General features: G+C 41.2%; 2 protein-coding genes across 2 annotated transcripts; both read left to right on the top strand.

The window, feature by feature from the left end:
* The first annotated feature begins 260 nt into the window (after nt 1-260).
* Nucleotides 261-7,313, top strand: LOC119657815 (presenilins-associated rhomboid-like protein, mitochondrial). Its single transcript, XM_038064930.1, has 8 exons — nt 261-403; nt 459-681; nt 739-867; nt 927-1,089; nt 1,149-1,369; nt 1,430-1,531; nt 6,931-7,028; nt 7,105-7,313. Exons 1-8 carry the CDS (start codon nt 339-341, stop codon nt 7,187-7,189), a joined length of 1,086 nt encoding a protein of 361 aa, XP_037920858.1. The 5' UTR covers nt 261-338; the 3' UTR covers nt 7,190-7,313.
* Nucleotides 7,314-7,541: 228 nt separating this feature from the next.
* Nucleotides 7,542-17,249, top strand: LOC119661188 (protein Cep78 homolog). The gene is made up of 8 exons (XM_038070409.1): nt 7,542-8,088; nt 8,170-8,357; nt 15,613-15,789; nt 15,880-16,054; nt 16,113-16,521; nt 16,574-16,751; nt 16,801-16,980; nt 17,047-17,249. Exons 1-8 carry the CDS (start codon nt 7,836-7,838, stop codon nt 17,104-17,106), a joined length of 1,620 nt encoding a protein of 539 aa, XP_037926337.1. The 5' UTR covers nt 7,542-7,835; the 3' UTR covers nt 17,107-17,249.

Below are 17,249 nucleotides of genomic sequence, written 5' to 3'. Positions count from 1 at the left end.
GAATACTATGATGAAGTACACAAAACATTTCATACCTGAAGCGTCGAGTATCCTGTTTTCGAATTGTTTTTACTATGCTTTAGTAAACATTGTGGCCTTTCAGAAGTAAGGCTTTATTTCGCTACTAATGCTAAGGTCTGATGTGCGTGTATGATGATGTACATTTTCCCAACAGCTTCTCCCGCTAGAAGTGAAGGTTTCATGACGTAATTTCCGCAAAGCAAAGTCATTGGTTCGTCACCGAACCGCACAGCCGGCTGCCAAACGACAAGACACATGTCACAGCTCTCAGCTGTTCTTTGCAATGTCAGAAGGTTTGAATTACGGGAAACGCGGAAATGTTTTGCTTCAGTCAAGTAAATCGTGGTTTGGGGTCTCAGTTTTTGCAAAATCTAGTCAAAATGTAAGTAGGCAGTATTAGACTCCTCTGGGCCAGTTAACATTCAATTCATTTTTAGTTCCCACATTCCTGATGGTGTCGGTACCATCGCGCGAAGCCGCACCTGGGACTCGATGCAAGTGTATTCAAATTTCGTCCAATGTACGAGGCGTTCATTTATCAGAGAGGCTACTCGGAGTGCTCAACGGCGACAGGCGTTCAGAGGTACCCTTTTGCAGGGCGGCGAGTCTCCGCATGTTCCGCCGTCAAGGTTGCTGAAGCCATTCATTTTCACAGTAGCGGTAAGGCGGTGATGCAATACTTGCTCCCTGAAATTAAATTCAGTTTCCTTCCAATAGTTCGGCACAGGAAGTTTCCTGGCAGTGTCGGTGTGGGAATATGAAACAGCCAGAGGAAGGGCGAAAAACGCACTGAAATCCTTTTCAGGCATTCCTTGGTTTAAGAGTAGAGTCCATGACAAACGCAATGTGAGTTCCTTTAGTGAATCAATAATAAGATTTGCATGTAATATAGCAATCGTTTACAGAAAGGCCTCCTCCAAAATGTTCGAGAGTGGTGGAATACATTATCGCCTGGGGAGCGGGTGTTTGTTCCCATCTGTGCAATTAATCTTGCCATTTTTGGCCTGTGGAAAGTACCCCAGCTTAACAGTTTCATGATGCGATACTTTTGTTCCAATCCAGCAGCACGTATGCTCTCCACAGATACTTGATTTGGCGCTATCTATTTACTGTTTTTCATGTTCTAGGTGCTGTTTGCTGGCCAATGGTACTGTCCACGTTTAGCCACTATTCGTTCCTACACTTACTGGCAAATATGTATGTACTGCACAGTTTTATAGGCGCTGCTGTGAATGCAGTAGGCCGGGAACAATTTCTAGGGTTATATCTTAGTGCAGGAGTGCTTTCTTCTTTTACTAGCTATGCTTATAAGGTTCTCACGAAACAGATGGGTCCATCGCTAGGAGCGGTGAGTTCACTTTAAGAGTGTTTTGTATTTTGTTTTTAACGGTTATGTTTTACTTCACAGAGTGGAGCTATTATGGCTGTGCTAGCTTTAGTCTGTGTTGCATATCCTCATACGGAGCTGAGTATATTATTCCTCCCGCAATTTACTTTCTCTGCTGGTTCGGTAAGTACGCTTTAAGTCGGCATTTTAACAGCATTTAATCATTTTTTCATTTGATGTGTTTAGCACTTTTCTATTTATTCAAAAATGGTTATGCTATTCAGAAAAAAATGTGTTTATGGGGTATGGGGAATGTCTTTCCCTTACTATTTAAAAAACTAAAACTAAAACTATAAAAATAAATTGTCCTATAATCCGGTAATAAGTGGAAAAGTTTTTCTGTGTGGGTGCTAAAGCAAATTTTCACAAACGATGATACGGGTTGTGTGAGTCGTCCCTCTTGATAAAACTTGTCGTTAGCATACTAAAAATATGGCAAACAGTTTTACATAACAATGGCGTGACCCACTCGAACTCCGATACCGAGCGAAATCCTGGGAAGTTCATTGTAGTGTGCGCTTTGAAAAAATGGAATTTGCTACTGCGCAGGGAAGCGGAAGATGTCGCAGAATACAATGATTTCAGATGCGTACATATACCGCATTACGAAAGAATTTGCATGCAGTCTCAAATCTTTCGACGATTCTGTGAAGGATGTTATCGGTTCATCTTTTATTTACGATTACGAGCAGCTGAAGAAGCTGTCTCCTGGACGAAATGGATAGTCCTCATAACATGCGGATACGGGAAATTCTTCCAACCAAAAGAGAAATAATTTCGACCATCAATGCACTCAAATGTAGTAAAGCCACTGCGCTGGACGTTTTTCCCGCAGAGTTATTCATCGCTGCACCAAGAGCACATGGCGCAGAACAGTAGAGGAGGAGTGTCGGCGTCTCGGGAAGTCTTGGAGGGAGCTGAATCGTAGTTGATCCCAATATGTATTTGAATTTGCAAAAAACCAAAAATAGGATTAAATTTACTTATAATTGGTCGTCAGTAAACTGAAGGCAAACGTTTTTCTGTGTGGGTGCAAAAGCAAATTTTCACAAACAATGTTAGGGACTCTACGGCCGGTAATGTGAATCGACTTCCTGATAAAACTTTTCTCTAGTATGCTACAAATAGGGTAAACAGTTATAAATAATAATGGCTAGGTAGTTTCTTAAAAGTACCTTCAATATGAAGTGGTTTTTAGTATATGCCTCTCTCTCCCTTAGTATTTTCCCCATGAGTTGCTTTTTATTAGGATAATTGTAACTTAAAATTTTAGTGAAGATACGAAAATCATTATTGATTTGTTGTCTGAAATCCCTTTCGCATAGTTTGCTATTTCAGTATTTACTTCCTTATCAAGTTTTTTCTTAAAATCTATTCCAAATCGGTTTGCTTTCTGTTTTGAAATACTTCACGGTGGTGATCATAGCTGGGATCATCATCATCAACGGCGTAACAACCGGTATTCGGTGTAGGCCTGCCTTAATAAGGAACTCCAGATATCCCAGTTTTGTGCTGAGGTCCAACAATCCAATATCCCTAAAAGCTGCCTGGCTTCCTGGCCTACGCTATCGTAGTATCTCTCGTCTTCTTTTTTTACCATAAATATTGCCCTTATAGACTTTCCGGACTGGATCATCCTCATCCATACGGATTAAGTGACCCGCCCACTACAACATATTGAGCCGGATTTGCCCACAATCTGACGGTCATGGTATCGCTCACAAATTTCGTCGTTGTGAAGGCTACGGAATCGTCCATCCTCATGTAGGGGGCCAAAAAATTCTTCGGAGGATTCTTCTCTCGAACGCGGCCAGGAGTTTGCAATTTTTCTTGGTAAGAACCAAAGTCTTTGAGAAATACATGAGGACTAGCAAGATCATTGTCTTGTACAGTAAGAGCTTTGACCCTATGGTAAGACGTTTCGAGCGAAACAGTTTTTGTAAGCTGAAATAGTGTCTGTTGGCTGCCAACCCGTGCCCGGATTTCATCGTCATAGCTGTTATCGGTTGTGATTTTCGACCCAAGCTAGGAGAAATTATTAACGGTCTCAAAGTTGTAGTCTCCTATCTTAATTCTTCCCGTTTGACCAGTGCGATTTGATGTTTTTGGTTGGTTAGTTTTTGGTGCTGACGTTGCCACCATATATTTTGTCACGCCGCCTGCTCGATCTGGATGAAAGGAGTTTGTACGTCTCGGGTCGTTTTTCCCATGATGGTGATATCATATTCCTCGAATTTACCTCAGCATTGAAGAGGGCGCATGATAGGGCATCCCCTTGTCTTAGACCGTAGTTGATGCCGAATGGTCTTGAGAGTAATCCTGCTGCTTTTATTTGGCCTAGCACATTCGTCAGGGTCAGCCTAGTCAGTATTATCAATTTCGTCGGGATATGGAATTCTCTCATGGCCGTGTACACTTTTACCCTGGTTATGCTATCATAGGCGGTGTTAAAGTCGGTGCAAAGAGGGTTCAACTGATGTCCATATTCCAACAGTTTTTCCATCGCTTGCCGCAGAGAGAAAATCTGATCTGTTGCTGATTTGTCTGCAGTGAAGCCTCTTTGGTATGTGCCAATGATGTTATGAGCGTATGGGACCATCCAATATAGCAAGATAACAGAGAATATCTTATAGATGGTACTCAGCAACGTGATACTTCTATAATTGCTGCACTGTGTGATATCTCCCTTTTTATGTATGAGACAGATAATGCCTCTTTGCCAGTAGTCAGGCATTGATTCGCCGTCTCACGCCTTGAGTTTAAGTTGATGAACCACTTGGTGTAATTGGTCGCCTCTATATTTAACCAATTCGGCTGTAATTCCATCAGCTCCTGGCGACTTATGATTTTTTAGCCGATGAATTGTACGAACTCTTTCTCCTATACTTGGTGGTGGGAGTATTTGTCCGTCGTCTTCAGTTGGCGGGACCTCCAACTCGCCGATGTTCTGGTTGTTCAGTAGTTCATCAAAGTACTCAGCCCATCGGTCCAATATGCCCATTACGTCGGAAATCAGATTTCCCTTTTTGTCTCGGCAGGATGAGCATCGAGGTGTATAAGGCTTCATCCTGTTGACTTGTTGGTAAAACTTCTGTGCCTGGTGCGGTTGCTCCCTGCACTTTTTGACTTCACAGATTTGTTGGTTCCCCTGGGCTTCCTTTTTCCGTCTGTGAAGTCGCTTCTCCACTCGCCAGACTTCGTGGTATGTTTCCGCGCGTGCTCGCGTCCTTTGAGAATGCAACATTATTCGGTATGCGGCATTCTTCCGTTCCGTTGCTAGCTTACATTCATCGTCGACTCTTTTTGCGGCTCGGGTCAAGTATGTTTGTGGCCGTATTTATGATAACGTTCTTCAGGTGATTGTGAAGATCATTTATTGATGGTTTATCTCCAGGACATTTGTTGATTGCGGTTATTGCGGTGTCCATTTCGCTCTTATAGGTGATGCGGAGGCCTGTGGGTGAATGGCTTCCGTATTCACCTGATTGTCAGAGCTGATTGTAGGTGGTGTCGTAATTCGAGCTCTGCGCACTATGCCAACGAGATAGTGATCCGAGTCTATATTGGCCCCCCCCCCCCCCCATATATTCTGACATTCATTAAGGCAGCGTTCAATCAGCACGTGGTCAATTTCGTTGAAAGTGGTCCCGTTTGGAGAGGCCCACATATGTTTGCGAACCGCTTTCCGCGCAAACCAGGTACTTCCAACAACCATTTCGTGTGATACTGCTAATTGAATAATCCGCAGTCCGTTATTCTTGGTATCCCTATGTAAGCTATGAGAGTCAACATTTCGCCTGAATACGGGCTCCTTCCCTACTTTGACTGTTGGAATCCCCAAGTATAATTTTGATATCATACTTGGGACAGGCCTTGAGGGTCCGCTCAACTGCCTCGTAGAAGGTATCGTTCTCCGACTCTGCAATCTCCTCTGTAGGCGTGAACGTTTGTGGGATGTATATTTCTAAACTTGCCTCGCAAGCGCAGAATGCATAGTTTTTCGTTTATATTTTCAAAGCCGATAACAGCAGGTTTCATTTTTTGACTGACTAAGAAACCTACTCCGAGTATATGGTTTACTGGATGGCCACTATAATAAATGGTGCAGCGGCTCTTCTCCAGGAAACCGGTCCCTGTCCAACGCATCTCTTGTAACGCTGTTAGTTGCTCAGGAGCATTCTGTCTGTACAGGGAGCGCATGTTCCATGAGAAAATGCGCAAATCGTTAATCCGTTTTCGTTGCTGGGTTCGTCATTTTGAAATTCATCCTGTCCGAGGCTCCTGTTGTGGCTTCGTAACATCGGTTTTCGGTGCAGCGTTGTCAGCCCTACCCAACCCCCAACCTGGAGGACCAGTTGGTACATCTTGTTCCGTTTTTAGGCGCGGGAGACTCGCCTTCATCCTTTTCCGTCTGCAGTTTTTCATGAAGAAAGAACTCCCAGTGGAGGTGGAGATAGGGTTTGGTAGTAGAGCTGTTGGTGTTGGTTCAGTAGGAGTTTCCTAGGTTTTATGTTCCCTCGTGGGTATCAATCCATGTTTCGCCCTAGCACCTATACTAAGTTTTGACCTCCGAAACAATGCTCTTCAAATTAATTTGATCCATTTTCATTGAATGCTGCAAAAGGAATCTTCGAAATGTTAACCAGGTGATTTCTCGTCGTCGCTTGTTCATCTATGTCTTTGGTAATGCAACAAAAATTTGTGACCCGTTGCAACAAAGACACTCTGGTTTCTGTTTGTTGTATGTAAATGTTGCTATGTGCCAATAAAAAAATCTGTGGGTGTCTGCATCGAGCTGTTAGTAAAATACAAATTTCATGATGGTTGTGGTTATGCCCATATTGCAGGCAGAGTTCCCTGTGGGCTTAAGCGTTTAGTTGCGTGCCGTACCATTTAGTTGCGGTAGAGGTGTTAGATAGGCCTCACATCCACTGGCATGAATGCTGAGCCTGCACTCAGTATAAACCAGTGCCGCTGTGCCAGACATGGCAGGGCTCTAATTGTGGTCTCTAAATCAATCTATATCCGAAGGGGAACGTGGAATTATGTCTACAACACGTCAAACCCCCAGGACCTTCATTCCTTTAGTCACCTGTTACGACAAGCAGGGCATACTTTCAATGTGTTCTTGAACCTGATATATCGTATTTGTCTCAGGTTTTGAATAACTAGGCTTCTGCAGGGAAAAGGTAATGTAGGAAATTGGTGCAGCTCAGCTGGCATTGTGCCAAAGTTCCATACCTTTTCCTAAACAGTGGTTCACTAAGTTTAGAAGAAATAAATGATCAGTAACAAAATTTGTGGCTGTCGAATTGCGTTTAACTAAAAACTTCTAGGACCGGCCTTCTTTTGATATTTCCTTTCTTTATCAAATGCTAGGTATTTCTCGGAAAATGGAATGAAATTCGATGTTCTCCTTTAGAGCACAATCTCTACAATATTTTGATATTTTTTTTAGATTTCGAAAATTTAATTGAATCTGTTGGCACTCTCATGAATTATTAACTTGAATTGAATTTCAGGCAATAAAAGCGATTATGGCAATAGACCTTGCTGGTTGCTTATTCAAATGGAAGTTTTTCGATCATGCTGCACATTTGGGAGGAGCTCTTTTCGGACTGTAAGTCTACATTTAACACTCAAAAGCCAACCTACTTATAATGTTCCTATTTTCACTACATTTCTCCAACTTCCAGATTTTGGTGTCAATACGGTATAGAGCATTTGTGGCCAAAACGGGAGCATTTTCTACGATATTGGCACCAGTGGCGATCGCGCTAGTGTAAAATAGTAGAATTTTGTAAATTAATGTATATTGTATTTTCGAGCATATTGTGAAAAACTTTTGTTATTTATTTCTCCTTTTTTTCGAGTTTTGGTCTGTACAAATAAAACAACATTCTTTTAAAGGAAATTATTTGTTTATTCTTTATGCATTGCGTTGTCGGTTTCCTTTACAAATTATTGCAATTCTGTATGTCTCGTTGCTGGTGTGGTCCAGGGGAGCGAAAAAAACCTTTTTGCTGAAATTTCGCCTAATTTACGACAACTTTGTTTGATTGTGTGACAATTCGTAATCACATACGTTCATGATTATTATTCAAAACTGACATATTTCCGTTGATTTGCCTGCGCTATGCATTTGTCCTTTTTCGCAATTGCTCGGTCTCAAGATGCACCGAATATTAATCAATTCCCTCTAAAAAATCTAGTAGGCAGTTACATCAAATTATACATAAACGCCATTTTTATTTTTTCCGGATTTGGAAGGGTCATTTGTTGAAAAAAATACTATATTTAAAATATATGATTTATTTAGAACTAAACAGTGCATTCGCTATTTTATATCTTATATAGCCCGCTCAAAATTTTGTTGAGAAACATTGTTGGTGAGGTGTTTGAGTCGTCCGACAGGAAGGCTTGAGCGATGGTGGAAACTCAATCCCAGAAGAAAATAACGAACAAAACGAAGAGTTTTCATTTTCGTTACTTAGAATTGTGTAGATCGAAAAATTATGCAGCACTGTCTGATGTTAAGGCGAAAAACAATAATACGACAATCTTGGAATTTTTTGGCGACAAGCTCAAAATCGAAGATTGGCTACTGATAATTGATGCCCTTTATAATGATGTGGCACTACATAGCATGGCTATACGATTGAGAAGAACATGTAATATGGGTAAATATGGTTTCAAAGGAAGAAGCTTTGATTGTGGGAGTGTCTTGACATTTGCGGGGTTACTTTCTGATCTCGTTTCAGTACTGGAAGGAGTGGATACGGAGAGGAAGGCGCGTATGTATAAAAATAAACCTGTTGTCTTCACGAAGTTTATCTTCAGCGGGTTGGTGGAAGCGATTTCCAATTGTATTAAGAACAACAAAAATTTGACTTCGGTATCCTTTGAAGGTTTGCCATTAGTCGAAAGATATGTTGTAAATATTTCGAAGGTGAGTAGGTATTTGCAATTTTCATGTTAATTTTCTATGTAACTCTTTACGTACCGGTAATTTTCGGTGCGTGATTCTCGATGTTGTTTTGTGTGGAAAGTAGAGGACATTTTAGACTTAAGAAAACAGGTGACTGATTATCGAGCCAGCATTTTTTTTTTTTTAATATTTCTGAATGAGGGAATGAGGGAATATTGAAGAAGCTTACTATATTCTGAGTTTTCAATTAACTGTAGTTTAGTCTTCCAGGCAATTGGAAACGACTAAAAGTGTCGCGCTCATCAATTGAATTGTTTTAATTTTTAATAATAAATACAAGGTAAAAGTAGGCAACATGTCCATAGAAACAAATTTCATAATTTGAAATAATTATGACTTATTTTCGCTTTTCGCCACTACTATTTATTATAATTGCAAATACCGATATTTCGGAAGCCACTTACTTCGTTCGTGAGTCCTGCAAGTCTTGTAATCTTGTTTATTTAAAATAATTTTATCGCTAGAAATACCGCACTTAGAAATTTCAGAATCATTTCATGGATAATTTCAGACAATACTATCCACTATTGGGGCAAATGAACTAGTCCCAACCAAGCCAAAAACATGGCAGTTTCCGTCTCCCCCTTCCGTTCTTGGTTTTGTGACAATTTAAGGTATTTACTATTCGAAGTCAAAAGATGTCTTGAAATGGAATCACTCCTCTCTCTCCAATGATTAGAAAAAATGGCGTATTTTGAAAGTTAATTCAGAAAATCATCCCACACAAGGATAAGGTTATGTTTGATTGAAATTTTAAAGCTACCAGCCAGGAAAGCAAAGGCGAAGAAACGCGTCCCCACACTCCTGAATAAATAAAACAATTTTTTTTATCTAGAGAAGATATTCTTGCAAGTTCTCGTCTTTCACAAACATTTTCTACCATTTCTGTGAAAAGCGTAATCGACAAAAATATCGGAGGAGGGATAATTTTGTAGTAATAAATATGATGTATCATTTAAAGCGAATAAGCTAAATTGGAAATACCACTTAATTTGCGAAGTTCAAGCCTCGACAGCCAAGGACATGATGCGCAAAAGTCGAATCTCGAAGCTTTGCGCCGAGGTCCACCAATTAGCACCCTGGGGTCCTGACCTACGCCATCGCTCCATCTCAGGCAGGGTCTGCCTCGTCTTCTTTTTCTACCATAGATATTGCCCTTATAGACTTTCCGGGCTGGATCATCCTCATCCATACGGATTAAGTGAACCGCACATCGTAACCTATTGAGCCGGAATTTATCCACAACCTAACGGCCGTGGTATCGCTCATAGATTTCGTCGTTATGTAGGCTACGGAATCGTCCATCCTCATGTAGAGGGCCAAAAATTCTTCGGAGGATTCTTCTCTCGAACGCGCCCAAGAGTTCGCAATTCTTTTTGCTAAGAACCCGAGTCTCTGAGGAATACATGAGGACTAGCAAGATCATAGTCTTGTACAGTAAGAGCTTTGACCCTATGGTGAGACGTTTCGAGCGGAACAGTTTTTGTAAGTTGAAATAGGCTCTGTTGGCTGACAACAAACGTGCGCGGATTTCCTCATCGTAGCTGTTATCGGTTGTGATCTTCGACCCAAAGTAGGAGAAATTATCAACGGTCTCAAAGTTGTAGCCTCCTATTTTTATTCTTTCCGCTTGACCAGTGCGTTTTGATCTTGTTGGTTGATTGGTTTTTGGTGCTGACGTTGCCACCACATACTTTGTCTTGCCTTCATTGATGTGCAGTCCAAGATTGCGCGTCGCTTGCTCGATCTGGACGAAGGTAGTTTGTACGTCTCGTTCTTCTCGTTCTTCCCACGATGTCAATATTGTCAGCGTAGGCCAGTAGTTGTGTGGACTTAAACAGGATCGTACCCTTCGCATTTACCTCAGCATCACGGATCATTTTCTCCAGGGCCAAGTTAAAGAGAACGCATGATAGAACATCTCCTTGTTGTAGACCGTTGTTGATGTCGAATGGTCTTGAGAGTGATCCTGCTGCTTTTATCTGGCCTCGCACATTGGTCAGGGGCAGCCAAGTCAGTCTTATAAATTTCGTTGGGATACCAAATTCTCTCATCGCCGTGTATAGTTTTACCCTGGCTATACTATCATAGGCGGCTTTAAAGTCGATGAAAAGATGGTGCAACTGTTGTCCATATTCGGTTTTTCCATCGCTTGCCGCACAGAGAAAATCTGATCTGTTGCTGATTTGCCTGGAGTGAAGCCTCTTTGGTAGGGGGCCAATGATGTGATACCTCTATAATTGCTGCACTGCGTGATATTCCCCTTTTTATGTATGAGACAGATAATGCCTCTTTGCTAGTCGTCAGGCATTGATTCGCTGTCCCACAGCTTGAGTACAAATTGATGAACCGCTTGATGTAATTGGTCGCCTCCATATTTAACCAATTCGTCTGTAATTCCATCGCCTCCGGGCGACTTATGGTTTTTGAACCGATGAATTGCGCGGACTCTTTTTTTAAGGTTTTGTGTGAAACAAAACCTTATTAGAATCGAGACGGTGTCTGTCTGTCCGTCTGTCCGTCTGTCTGTCTGTCTGTCTGTCTGTCTGTCTGTCACACCCGATTTATTCGGAAACGACTGGACCAATTGTCACGAAAATTAGTGAGAGTATGTAATCTGGTGATCCCTTTACATGTAGTAAGTGGCGCCATCTTGTGTTAAGTTTAAGGGGGGGCTCCCCATACATGTGAATGGGGGGTGCAAATTTTTTTTTCACAGAATTTAGCCATGTAGGGTATCAAATGAAAGGTCTCAATTAGTACTTTTCGAATCTGGTTCAATATTTGATATTAGATGAAACGTAGGGGAGTAAGGGTTCTAAATATGATCCACAAAAAGTGTAACAGGTCTCGTTCTCAGAACCTATTCAACCGAAAAATCTGAAAAAAATCACAATGGTGCCTCAAAATATATCCGGTTCCGATATCTGCACAAATAAAGTTAATAATAGTATATTTCCACATTTTAGAAATTTACCCGGCACCCCCCCTTATGTTCATCCCAGGAGTACAAAATTTGGCATGCGTGTAATGAAGAACATAATGCACAGTTTAGTAAAGTTTGAAGAAAATCCAATTATTATTAACAAAGTTATAGGGGGTGAAACTTTACAATTTTTTGTGAATTTCGTGCACTCTACAACCTGCATGACGTCATCATCACATATCAATTCGTCAATACCATAACGAAATGAGTTCTTATGAATTGGGTCGCAGAGAATTATTTTGTTTTAGTTTTTTAGTTATTTATATGTGCATATATGTGTACAGTATTCGGAAATATGCAGTTTGTTTGTTTAGGGTGAGCGTAATATCTATGGCTGTAATATGTACGTATGTCTCGTAGTTTGGAAAAATATGAAGGATTATGTTGGATTTGTAGCTATATACGGACAGAAAAATGTTTCTCACATAAGATGAACACAAAACCTTTATACCCGAAGCGCGAGCTTCCGGTATTCCGACTTGTTTATGTTTGGTGATGGCAGCATTTGTCCGTCGTCTTTAGCTGGTGGGATCTTCAACTCGCCAATATTTGGGTTGTTGAGCATTTCATCATAATACATAACCCATCGCTCCTATATGCCCATTCTGTCGGAAATCAGATTTCCCTCTTTATCCCGGCAGGATGAGCATTGAGGTGTATAAGGCTTCATCCTGCTGACTTGTTGGTAAAACTTCCACGCCTGGTGCGGCTGCTCCCTGTATTTTTCTAGTTCACAGACTATTTAGTTCTCCCAGGCTTCCTTTTTCCATCGGTGAAGTCGGTTTTCCGCTCGACGGAGTTCGTGATAAGTATCTGCGTGTGTCCGCGTTCTTTGAGAATTCAATATTACTCGGTATGCATGTATGGCATTCTTCCGCTCCGTTACGTTAGCTTACATTCATCGTCAAACTAGCCGTTCCGGCTTTTGTTGCGTCTGGGGCCAAGTATCTTTGTAGCCGTATCAATGATAACGTTCTTCACGTGATTGTGAAGATCATTTGTGGATGCTTCATCACCAGGATCTCTGTTGACTGCGGTTATTGCGGCATCCATTCCCCTCTTATAGGTGCTGCGGAGGGCTGTGTTGAATGGCTTCAGTATTCACTCTGATTGTCAGAGGAGATTGTAGGTGGTGCTGTAATTCGAGCTCTGAGCACTATGCTAACGAGATAGTGGTCTGAGTCTATATTGGCCCCCCTATATATTCTGACATTTATCAAGGCTGAGAGGTGGCGGCGTTCAATCAACACGTGGTCAATTCCGTTGAAAGTGGTCCCGTCTGGAGAGGCACTCGTATGTTTGTGGACCGCTTTCCGCGCAAACCAGGTACTTTCAACAACCATTTCGTGCGTTACTGCTAACTGAATAATCCGCAGTCCGTTATCATTGGTATCCCTATATAAGCTGTGGGAGTCGAGGTATCGCCTGAATACGGGCTCCGTCCCTAATTGTTTGTTAAAATCTCCAAGTATGATTGTGATATCATACTTGGGACAGGCTTCAAGGGTCCGCTCAACTACCTCGTAGAAGGTATCCTTCTCCGACTCTGCAGTCTCCTCTGTAGGGGCGTGAAGGTTTATGAGGCTTATATTTCTTAATTTGCTTCGCAAAAGCAGCAGAGTGCACATTTTCGTTTATATTTTCAAAGCCGATAACAGCAAGTTTAATTTTTTGGCTGACTAAGAAACCTACTCCGAGCACATGGTTTACTGGATGGCCGCTATAATATGTGGTGTAATTATTCTTCTCCAGGAGACCGGTGCCTATCCAATGCATCTTCTGCAACCCTGTTACATCAGCCCTCTATTGGGACAGGGTATCGGCGAGCTGCTTGGCAGCTCTATCTCTGCACAGGAAGCGCACGTTCCATGAGAAAATGGGCAAATCGCTATTCCGTTTTCGTTGCCGGGTTGATCATTGTATTATCAGTCCGGCCCGAGGCTCTTGTTGTAGCTTCATAACAAGTTGTCTTCCATGTAGGGTTGTCAGCCCCACCCAACCCCAAACCTGGAGAAACAGTTGGTACAATTTGTCCCATTTTTAGACGCGGGAGACTCGCATTCATCCTTCTCTGTCTGCAGTTTTTCAGGAAGAAAGAACTCCCAGCGATCACTTGGAGGTGGAGATAAAGTTTGGTAGTAGAGCTGTTGGTGTTGGTTCAGCAGGAGTTTCCCAGGTTTTATGTTCCATCGTGGGTATCAATCCACTTTTCGCCCTGGGACCTATATTACCTTTTGACCGCCATAATAATAATAAACGCTAACATGGAAATCCAACTGGACCTGGGCCTTGAAGAGTGTTAGAGCACTTTAGTCAAGACCGTAATGGTACACTACACAGGAGTACTTTATCCTTGTAGGAGGCAATTTGGTCAGTATCGCATTCTTTCGTGATTATTACAGTGATTTGACTTAGGTACACATTCAACCGGTAAGTTGACTGGAATTCGACATTCAGTTGTGATACATATACTACTGCCACCAGTGAGATTTAAATCGCCGCCTCCCTACAACAGCCTAACGTTCTTATCTCAAAGCCATCCGGACACACTGAGTAGTATGGTTACGGAAAAGAATCTCCCAGACTTGTTATTATTCCCAGAAGGCCAACTACTAGTAGAACAATAAAATGCAACACATCCAGCTGAATGCTTTTTGGAAAGGAGATCGAGATTCAGAGGGAAACCCGAATGATCGAAAGTAAGTATACAGGCAATTGCAAGACCAACTTATTGCATATATTTCAAACAGCTAAGCAGCGATCCTGGCATACATCTTTGGGGTGGGGGTTACAGGACGGCGATGAAAAGGTTGCGAGGACAAAGACACTATACCCAGGAGATTCAACTCCCAGCACATTCTTTGGAATTTTATGGAGACAGTAAAGTCGTGTATACGTTCGACCTCGACGGGAGTTACTTGCCCAAAATTCGATGTAAGGGCTCCCACATGGTTATGAACACATGGCTGCAAATTACTGCGGACATGTAACGGCATATATATAGGTTCATTTCGGATTTATGGTAATGGATCTTAATGGAATCACTGAGCAAATGATGCTCCAAAATTCCTCTATGGCGAACTTGGTGGAAGCAACACGCGCAACATTCTCGCCTGTGTGCGGGAAGCACTGAAGAAATCGTTTGACGGCTTGCAGTTCTTTTATAATAGAAGCACATGAGGTTTTATTGACGAGTATACGGGATACGCAGAAGGTCATTTTTAATATTATACCAATTAACATATTATCGAGTCCCTTACAGGATACCGCAAATATAAAGACACATATTAAGGAAGGTCCCAGGGAATTCATTGTTTGTTATCTTTTACGAGTCGTCTTATGCATGTAACATTATGTATAAGGGGTTGTTTCAGCTACCATATTATTTGTTTGTGCTTTAAACCAAACCTGTGATTCATTAAGATACCTCGAAAGTCGTGTTGACTACTATAAACTTGAAGTGTTTTGGGTCTGTTTTGACTTATGAAGCATCAAACGCAACTTTTATAGAGCTACCAGAATGAATCTAGGCTTAAGCCTCATTCTGCTGTAGTAGATTCGGTGATTTCCAATTCTTACGCTTCTTGCTCAGAAGAGAATTGATGCTCGAAAGTTATACGACTAGAGCTTGCAAATGAATAAGCAGTGAGTGTAAGGTCGGGTATCCCGCTTTCAGAAAGGTAAAGCACTTGAACTCTCCAAAAGGTTCTGTGCCGTGTGTAAACACAAAACCTTATTAAAAACGGTTTACTCTCTGTCTGTCCGTCACACGCATTTTTCTCGGAGACGGTTATAGCGAATGACACCATATTTGGTAGAAAGGTGGGAACTGTGAACGCTCCCACACGCAGTGAGTTACATCCTTTTACGTTGAATTTAAGGGGGGGGGGGGTACCCATACATGCAAAAGGGGGGTGTAACATTTTTTTTCATCAAATATAATTATGTGGGGTATCAAATTAAAGGTCTCGGTTAGTATTTTTCGAAGTTTTGACATTTGTTGGAAAGACAGGGAGTGCGGGCATTGAAAGTGATGTAGGCTATAAAGCGGAGCATAATCTTACCAAGTTTGGTAGAAATCGCACTATTACTACTCTTGTTTATAAGGCTAACGTTACATAACGTCTATAAAAATTTTCAATATTTTTTTTCCAATCAGTCGTTTTGATTTAGTGTTAATTAGGGGGCAAGGATTAGAATAATGTTATAATTGTGAATGCTTTTTTCTAGGCACTATCAAGTAACGAAGTCTTACAAAGTGTAAGTTTTTCGCGATCACCATTGGGAGATGTAGGCTGTGAGACCATTTGCAGTACAATGAAGCACTTGCCTAATATTGAAAGCTTAAATCTTTCGCAATGTGATCTTACAATTAAGGGAGCGGCATCCATAGCTGATATGATAAAGGTATAATGGAATCCCCTTCTGAAAAAGCAGATAACTAAATTTGGCTCTTCTTAATTCAGTTTTTAAATATGTAACATTTTCTTCTTTTAGTTCCAGAAAATTTGCCGTTTTTCTGAAGGATGGATGAAATCACTGAGGTACAGGGACGTCGACCCTGAGAGTATCCGTGGCCTGAAACAAATTTTTCTGAATCACAATCCTTGCATCAAAGATGAGGGAATAAGTCTTATAGCAGATGTCCTGAAGGAAGATGCGTGGATTAAAGGTAATTATGATTGTGTTGGGAGAGTGAATTTATTTTGACTCGCTCTATTTTATTTCAGTGGTTGAAATGGAAGATTGCGGCCTAACGGATATTGGGGCCACACATGTGCTGCAGTGTTTGGAGAGTAACGAAACTTTGACGGCATTTAATCTGAAGAACAACAGTATAAGTGAACATATGCTAAAAAATATAAAAACACAATTCTGCAGCGAGGCAGACTGCATTGAAGAACCGAGCGGGTTGATTGAGCAAAAATCAAGCGTATCTAAGATCCGTGATAGATTGAAACTTTTAGAGGAGCAAATCGCCACGGAGACATTCCGGCGGAAAAATACCGAAAATCTTAATGAACATTTGCATGAGCAAATTCAAAACTACAAAAAATTGCTGCTTGAAAAGGAGAAAAGTCAAATTCCGGAAGGATATGTGATAATTGAGAAAAAATCCTTAGATGAAATTAAGAGGCAGTGAGTATCTCTGTTATCTGTTGATCCTTTCGATATGATGCTATATTTTCAGACGAGACGAATTCCGTAAGGCACTTTCTTCCCTGAAACGTGCAAAGAGCAAGAGTCAAAAGAAGCACAAGATAAGGAAAGCGAAGAGCGAAACCATAAATAAATACGCAGAACACACGATACAGAAGTATTCCAAGTCGGAGCATGGAATATATAAATCAGAGAATTCAGGCTTTGAGGTTGGTTACAGAAAATAGAGTGAACAACCTTTTAACCTTCTCCTTTCAGGATAAGAAAGTTTACATAGAACGCGACGTAGGAGATAGCCAAGCAGTTGATTCTCACAATTGTAAGCCAGCAAACTTCGAAATGTCCGAATCCTCGAATTTTTGCGGTATGGAAGCTCTACAAATTTTCGTGAAGAAGAAAGGTCATGATACAAAAAATTCAATTCCATCTGATAGAAATGTGAGTTCTTCATTACCACGTTCTGTTTTGGGAGTCGCCTCGTCATATAATATCCTTTTTCCTTAGATGTCAGTAAAATCATTGTTTCTGGGATGCAAATTGTCTGAACGATCTTCACGTCAGTAGAGAAGAGTAGTCGAGAGTATTGTACTTAAAACTTGCGGATAAGTCGGAAAATTACGTTACATGCATAGATTTTGTTGCATTTTAAAAGGAAAATTTTGATTTAATTTTATAATAACCCTCAATAAAGAGATGCAAGCACATAA

Source organism: Hermetia illucens, chromosome 1 (genome assembly GCF_905115235.1).
Source record: "Hermetia illucens chromosome 1, iHerIll2.2.curated.20191125, whole genome shotgun sequence".
In the NCBI taxonomy this organism is placed as follows: Eukaryota; Metazoa; Arthropoda; class Insecta; order Diptera; family Stratiomyidae; genus Hermetia; species Hermetia illucens.
The sequence above is the reverse complement of the archived record's forward strand: the minus strand, read 5'-3'. Positions and strand labels throughout refer to the sequence as shown.